Source organism: Aythya fuligula, chromosome 21, assembly GCF_009819795.1.
Source record: "Aythya fuligula isolate bAytFul2 chromosome 21, bAytFul2.pri, whole genome shotgun sequence".
In the NCBI taxonomy this organism is placed as follows: Eukaryota; Metazoa; Chordata; class Aves; order Anseriformes; family Anatidae; genus Aythya; species Aythya fuligula.
In genome coordinates this window covers 4,241,380-4,248,773 of record NC_045579.1, presented here as the reverse complement: position 1 = coordinate 4,248,773, position 7,394 = coordinate 4,241,380, and the positions used below count along the sequence as shown (strand labels likewise).

General features: G+C 45.1%; 1 protein-coding gene across 1 annotated transcript; it reads left to right on the top strand.

Moving 5' to 3' along the window:
* The first annotated feature begins 5,398 nt into the window (after positions 1 to 5,398).
* On the top strand, positions 5,399 to 5,998 carry LOC116497752 (forkhead box protein L1-like). The gene has a single exon (XM_032201683.1). It carries the CDS (start codon positions 5,399 to 5,401, stop codon positions 5,996 to 5,998), a length of 600 nt encoding a protein of 199 aa, XP_032057574.1.
* The last annotated feature ends 1,396 nt before the right edge of the window (positions 5,999 to 7,394 follow it).

The window sequence follows — 7,394 nt, the reverse complement described above, 5'->3', positions numbered from 1 at the left end:
GATGGTGCTGGTAAAATGAGCATTAGAACAATGAGCTGGAGAAGAGGCTTGGCTTAGTAGTTGGTGCTGGGCTTTGGCTACACCATTCCCAGCCTCTTTGCTCAGTGGTTCCTTTTCTCTTCCCTTTGGCACTCTCCTCTCAACAGTTGATGAACTTTTCTTTAGTTGCCTTAATCTTGCCTGATCACGTGTGACCTGACTACTCTGTCATATTCTTATCTGACCACGTGCTTCCACCTGGGCTCTGCCCTGAGGCCACTCTCACCAGTTGCTTTTCTGGTCTTACTGGTTGACAGAAGCTGCTCTCTGTGCATACTTCCAGCCAGCACTGTTGCTCTAGGGATGCACAAACCTAAAGCAGACATCTTTTGTGGTTTGCAGTAGAAAAAGGAAAGCTATGTTTTGCTTTGCCCAGGAGGCATTAATCCTGTTGTAAAAGGATCCCCACATGATTTGCACCATAGTCAAAGGGCTTCAGCTCACAGCTCCAGCTGCTGGTGTTTTCACTGAAGCAGGGAGTGGCACATCCATAGTTCTTGCTGTAAATCGCACAAATCTATTCTGTTAGGAGGTATATGAGGAGCTGTCTGATTGTATACATTTCTACATAAACGTAGCTCCTCAGTCTGATGTTGGGCTTTGCCAAGTAACTGTTGAAGGTATTTCTTAGATGCCAATGTGCTCTCAGTGAGAGATGCCAGACCTGCTTCTGAATGGTTTCAAACTGTTAGCTTTTCTCACCCAAAGAAAACAGCCCTAGATTTTCAAAAAGCAGCTTATAATTTGAGTGCTTCCGCTTTCAGGTGAGTCATCAGCATGGCTTAGTATTCAGGGGCCATTTGGAGTATCATGCTGAATGCTCTAAGTGATTTAGCATATCTTAGGAAAAAAAATAACGATCTTTGTCTTTATTCTTAAGTTCCGAATGCAGAGAGGAGAATTACCAACATGCCAAGGACACTGGTGAAAAGAGAACTGACATTAGCTACGTATTTCCTGAAGCAGGACTGACTGTTAAAAGAGTTTTTCTATTGTCTCTTCCTTCGGGCTCCTTTACCTCAAACATCTTTTCTCTTTCCTTTCCCCTCATCCTATTGTCCTGTGTTTGTACCTTGAATTACAGTGTTACGCTTCCTGTGTCTCTTCCTCTCAGTCCTGCTGCTGTTCCCTTTGTTGCACTCTTGCATGTGCACAGAGATACAGCATATCTGTGTGATAACTCTCTATCCTGAAGTTCACACCTCACAATTCACAAGAGTGATGATCACCCTTCCTTTCACTTCATTTCTTTTCTTGCATGTTTTTATGGAGTTCTTACCACAGCCTCACTTAACAGATCACATAAGCAATCAGCAGTCAGCATGCAATATAAGAGTAAGTGGGACTTACTGCTGGTGATTCAATCTCTGAAAAATTAAATCTCTCTTTGTCTCTTCCATTTCTTCCAGCACTGTTTTAGCAGCTCACTTCCAGCCACAGCACCCCATCCTCCCTTGGTAGTGAGGCTGGTTGTTGCCTGCTTACCGTGCATGCACAGGACAGACCTCTGGCCACACGTGCTAACTGAGAGAGCATGGAGATGTTGTTCCTGGCTCTGCATCTTTCTCTCAAATTGCTCAAAGTGTTGGCAAAGGGCTGCACAGCCAGCACCTCCTGTGCAAGGCCTAGATCCAGGATAGAGACCCGCAGCAGAAAGAGCTGGATGTGCTCAGGTCGATGGTTAATTCTTTTGTATCTTGCATGCATTGTTACTCGTAGCTGAACCTACCCCACAACATTGCTGTTACAAGATTTTTGTCCCCTTTCTAGACTTGTGCAGACTCACTGGAGCATGTGTGTAGGCGAGATGCTAGCAGACCTACTTACAAGCTTTCCCTTAGACCTGTGCTGTATGAGTTTGACGTTGTCCTGGTGTCCTGTGTGTGACATCTCATTCACGGATCCTTGTCCTGACTTCCAGCATAGCCAGGGGCCGCCTATGCAGAGACAAGCCTGCCAGAGAATATAGTGGTTTTGCTTGTCTTTATTATGCCAACAGATGTGCACTGTGATTTCATGTATGCAAGTTTTCCACTTTCACCCCCTGTCTGCACCGAGTTCACTTACTGTCGCACACACCCAGGGCCCAATTTGGTCTCTGTTTCTACCAGATTGCAATATGGAAACTCCCCTCCTCTCCAGCAACCAAGGAGCTGCAGCCTCTCAACACACCTCTTCTTGCCCATAATCCACAGCAGGAATTCTTTAAGCTGTTCGAATCCACTCGCTGAAACTGTTCTTGGATGAGCATTTGGTGACCTTGTCCAAAGCAATATAAAGACTTTGGATTTTATTGCTGAAGAGGGAAGACAACCAACTTTTCATCCTGGTGCTAGAATACACTCCAGTGGTGCTTTCACAGATGTGAAGCCTTTGCTTGAGTAGTACCCAAGAGTTATGTGTGTGTATGTGTGTGCGTGCGTGCATATGTGTAAAAACATTTGGAGGGTTTCTTCATTTCAAAAGATCTGAGCCCGCGTTTGTCTTTATATTGTTGGCCTTAATCTAGCTCCTAGATACCATGTCTATCTCGCTGCTGTTTTCTGTATGAAGCTGGTTTAGAGGAAATGAAAGATTTGCTGGTCCCCCTGTAAAGATCTTCTTGACTGGTGATGCTGAACTTCATACAGTGTTGTTCGGGGGTGAAATTTATTTTTCTAATATTTTTCCTACTGTAAAAATTGTTGGAGTGTATGGAATGGAAAAGATTTTTATGAAATGGTCTGTCTGATAAAGATTTGAGTGTTACTTAATAAAAGCCACGGTTAATCATCGTGTGGGACATAAATGAGCTCCATTTCCAGACCTTTTCCATTCCCTGCCTTCCTCTGAAAATGCCCAGGTACTTTTTTGGGGGCTATGGACTTGTTAGGCACGTTATGAGACCATGCGGAGACTTTTGGTGATTTTACTGTTCTGAATTAGGAAGAATTTGGATTTTAGAGTCTGGTTCCAGTTCTGTAGTCTGGGTAGAATGGCAGATGCCATGAATATTATACATGTATCTATTTGATGGGAAAGATAGAACAAGTTGCTGATTTCAGAAAGTTGTCATTATTTTACGTAAAAGCTTAGACATGAAATTGGTCACTGTGGCAACGTGGGAAAAAAAATTATTGCTGGGGTCCATAGGCCAGATTCACTGGAATTTTGCCTGTCTGCTCAAGCAACAAATTTGGCCTGTGAATGTTTTATTCCCACTCCTTCTTGAGCGATGGGAATTTCTACAAAACACTGCTGAACTGACTGGGTTCCTTAAAACAGGGCAGCTGAAATTAAGGGCTTGTGTGGCCTGTGGATGCTGCTATATTTTTTTTCTTCCAAGTACCATTCCTGGAAATAACTATTGTCTTAACCTCTATCACAGACGTTTGTTAGAAGGCTAGAAAGGGCCAATTTGGCCAATACATTTATATTTTAATGTTCATATATATATATATATATATGTATATATATATATGTCACAACCAGAAGTGATCATCACTGTTATGAATGGAATGGGTATGGAGAGAGGGTGTGGAGGACAATTTTGAGTCCTAAACTTTATTTCCTGTGACAGAAATACTGTATGTCATGTGTGTGTACTTGTTCGGGGAGCTCTAACACTGTACAGTTTAGTTAAATTGTGCTCCGGGGGAGAAACTGTTCCTTGGAGGTTTTTAGTTCATGCTTTGTGTTTAAAGAGGAATATTTTTCTTTAAAAAATAAAATGGAAAAGTTTTCACCGTACTATGGCTTTATTTCTTGGGGAATTCTATGTTTTGGGGGGAAAGGGAGATGGTATTTGGGCTTGTGTGTGTGTCTGGTCAAATTAACTCTGATTTCTTCACTCTTGTAAAGCTAGTGACAACTAAGAGGAAGAACACATCTGTGTGAGTTTCCCCCAAAGCAAGGAGAAACTCATGGCTGTGATTTGGAGTGGAAGGGGAAGTACACTGTTACACTTTGAAGCCTCAAAGTTCGACTCGATGATTCTTGTGTGTCCTACTCATGATATTCTATGAAGGCTTTCCTTCCTCTAAAAGGAAGTCATCTCCTGCCATTAACTTCTCCTCAGATGTGGCAGCAGCCCTGTAAGACATTGCTGTCTTGAACTTCTGCAGGATAGGGACCATCATGCACATTCCTGTTTCCTCAGAGCCCTGATCCTGGATGATAACTCTGGTAGAGCTGACGTGGTAACACCAGCACAGTATCACGTGGATTCTCAGTATTTTGGTGGGCAGGGTGTGGAGTAAGGGAGATACAGAATGCGGGTGCTTTGTTCCTGATTTATGTCAGTTCCTGATTTATGTCAGTAAGAAACCCAAGGGGATTATTTATATGGATAAGGACTGGGCATGTGTAAGGGATGTTCAGGGAAGCCCCAGAACTCATCCTAAGATGTACACATGCACAGAGCATCGGGACAGTCCAGTTAAACACACACGTTATGATTTGTGTTCATTTGTCATTTATTTATTTATTTATTTATTCCTCTGTGAGATGGGGGCTGAGAGTCTTTCCAAGGTTTTGCTTTTTGGTTTGTTTTCTAATTTTAAATTTGTTTTCGCTTTGCAATGTAAATTGATGGTGTGGAAGAGATGAGTGAAAAGCTTTTAGACAGACTTTCTAAGCATAGGCTTGAAGGTTGGAGTTTTCCTCCATTTACACTTCAATGATTTGTGTTGTATTTCATTAAAATGTGCTGCTAATTTGTTTTAAGACCTGGCAATGTATTGTGAGGAGCAGCAGAGGGAACCGGGGGTGTTTGGTCTGGAGAAGAGGAGGCTCAGGGGGGACCTCATTGCTCTCTGCAACTGCCTGAAAGCAAGGTGTGGGGAGCTGGGGGTCGGCCTCTTCTCACAGATAACTAGCAATAGGACCAGAGGGAATGGCCTCAAGTTGTGCCAGGGGAGGTTCAGGCTGGAAATGAGGAGACATTTCTGTCAGAAAGAGCAGTCAGGCGTTGGGACGGGTTGCCCAGGGAAGTAGTGGGGTCACCGAACCTGGGGGTGTTCAAGGAAAGGTTGGATGTGGTGCTTAGGGACATGGCTTAGTGGGCTATATTGGTAGGGGATGGTTGCACCAGATGGACTTGAAGGTCTTTCCAATCTTTAGTGATCGTAGGATTCAGTGATTCCCTCCATTTTCCTGCAGCTCCTTCCCCCTCCCCAGGTGCCTGGGGTCATGGCAGCGGGGCCGCCCTCTCCCTGCCCCCGTTCCCCCACTCCCCAATGTTTGGGTTTGCAAACCCAACCGCCGTCCTGACCCTCCTACGACCCCAAACCAGCCGTTTTTGGGGCGGGGAAAGGAGAAACACCGGCCTTTTTAGAGGGGGCACCGCGGGGCCGCCACCACCACCACCACAGCGGGCACCATGGGCGAAGCGCAGCCGGGGGAGCCGCGTCCATCCCCGGGCAGCCCGGGGCCGGCAGAGGAGCTGCAGAAACCCCCTTATTCCTACGTGGCCCTCATCGCCATGGCCATCCGGGCCAGCCCTGAGCAGCGCCTACCCCTGAGGGGCATCTACGCCTACATCTCCAGCCGCTTCCCTTACTACCGCTGCTGCCCCAAGGGCTGGCAGAACAGCGTCCGCCACAACCTCAGCCTCAACCCCTGCTTCCTCCGCCTGCCTCCCCGCCACGGCCCCTCAGCTCCTCGCCGGGGCGGCGAATGGGCCCTGGACCCGGCTTCTTTCCACGACATGTTCCCGGGGGGCGACTATCGCCGCCGCCGCCGCCGGCCCCAGCCGCCTCAGAGCAGCGCCGCCTCCCCCAGGCCTCCGCCACCGCTCCCCGCGTGCCCCTGCCCGGCTCTGCCCGCCTGGGCCCCGCTGTGGGGCTCGGGGCCGCCGCCGCCTGTTCCCGCCTGGGGCCCCGCTTGGTGCCCGGGGCCGCCGCCGCCTCAGCCGCCGCCGGAGCTGGGCCCTTGCTGCTTTGTGACCGCCCTGAGCGCCCCTCCGAGCCCCGAAAGTTAGAGATAAAAGGGATTTGAATAAAAAAAAGGGCCTCGGCTGCGTGAGGGGGGAATGAGGCTGGAAGGGGCTTCGTGCTGAGGGGGGTTGTTGAGGTGTGTGTGGGTGCCTCGTGTCAGTGCTCTGTTGGGAGAAGGGAATTGCGTTACCTGAAGAGATTTCAGTCTGGATTGTTATTATTTTTATTTATTTATTGATGGTTTTGTTGTAATTTGTCAGTTTGGCTTATTATTTTTTAAAAATTTATGATTTTGTTGGTCGAACCTGCAAGCCTGAAGCTGCGAAGCTTGCCCAAACTGATCTGTGTGTTGTGGTATCTTCAGTCTGGAAATACACGAAGAGCCGTGAAGCACCAGTCCTTGTAGGACTGTTATATTTGGTTATGTGCAGAAAAAGCATTTTTTCAAGTGTCCTTAAACTCATTTTTGAGCTTTTCTTTCTTATATATGTATACGTAAAATGTATTTTTCTTCTTTGTGGAAAAAAAATGACTTTAGTACTGGGAATGATGTGTATTTTTCATTTTTGTGAAACTTTAATACTGGGAATCTTATCATTTTGTATTTAAAGCAGAGCTATATGAGGTTTTACATACAGTCAAGAGTTATTTTATACTGTTTCTTGTTACAGATGTTTACATTTATTCTTGACACATTTCTTATAAATAATGCACTAATTATAAGGGTATTTTCCTCTTATTTTCAGAGGAGTACTTCCTGTATTTTCCCCTCAAAATAACCATCAGGGACACAGCGTGCTTCTAATAAGATTTGCGTATTTAAGTTTGTTAACGAAGAGTTCAAATACTGTTATGAGTGCTGCAGAGCAGCACTTGGTTATATGTTGTATTTTATGACTTGTTCAATAAGCACTACTTTGTAAGAGCTCATGGCTTCAGAAAGCACTTGAAGTAATTTGACAGGTTTTTGCTTAAAAAAAGTGCAACTTAAACCTAGTTTTGTAGTTTGTATTTTATATTTTCCTGTACTTAAGAAGAGTTTCTGAACATTGTCTTTAAATTCTAACGATACAATGCCAATAAAATGCTGGAAATACTGTTAAAGTCATCTGGGGCAACACCATTGTGGTTGTTGTTACAGAAATCCAACATATTAAAGATATTGCAGTTTCATTTTCCAGATAATTTTTTGTTTTCTTCTAGTCTCATTTTTCTTGTAGCTCCTAATAACCTTCCACACTTAACCACTTGCAGGCTCTATTTGGTTATAAACTAAGTATAGTGCCCGAAGTGCAACGCAGCTACGTAAGAGTTGTTGCATCTTGAAGCTGGTGGTAAGTCTGTATGTATGCAAAACAAAGACTTCTAGGGTTTTCATTTTAAATGTTTAGAGAAGTTTTATGTCCCCTGTGGTCAGTGGACATATGAATCATACACGTT

Coding starts and splice junctions, on each gene's coding strand:
- LOC116497752 (XM_032201683.1), top strand. CDS start 5,399: ATGGGCGAAGCGCAGCCGGGGGAGCCGCGTCCATCCCCGGGCAGCCCG.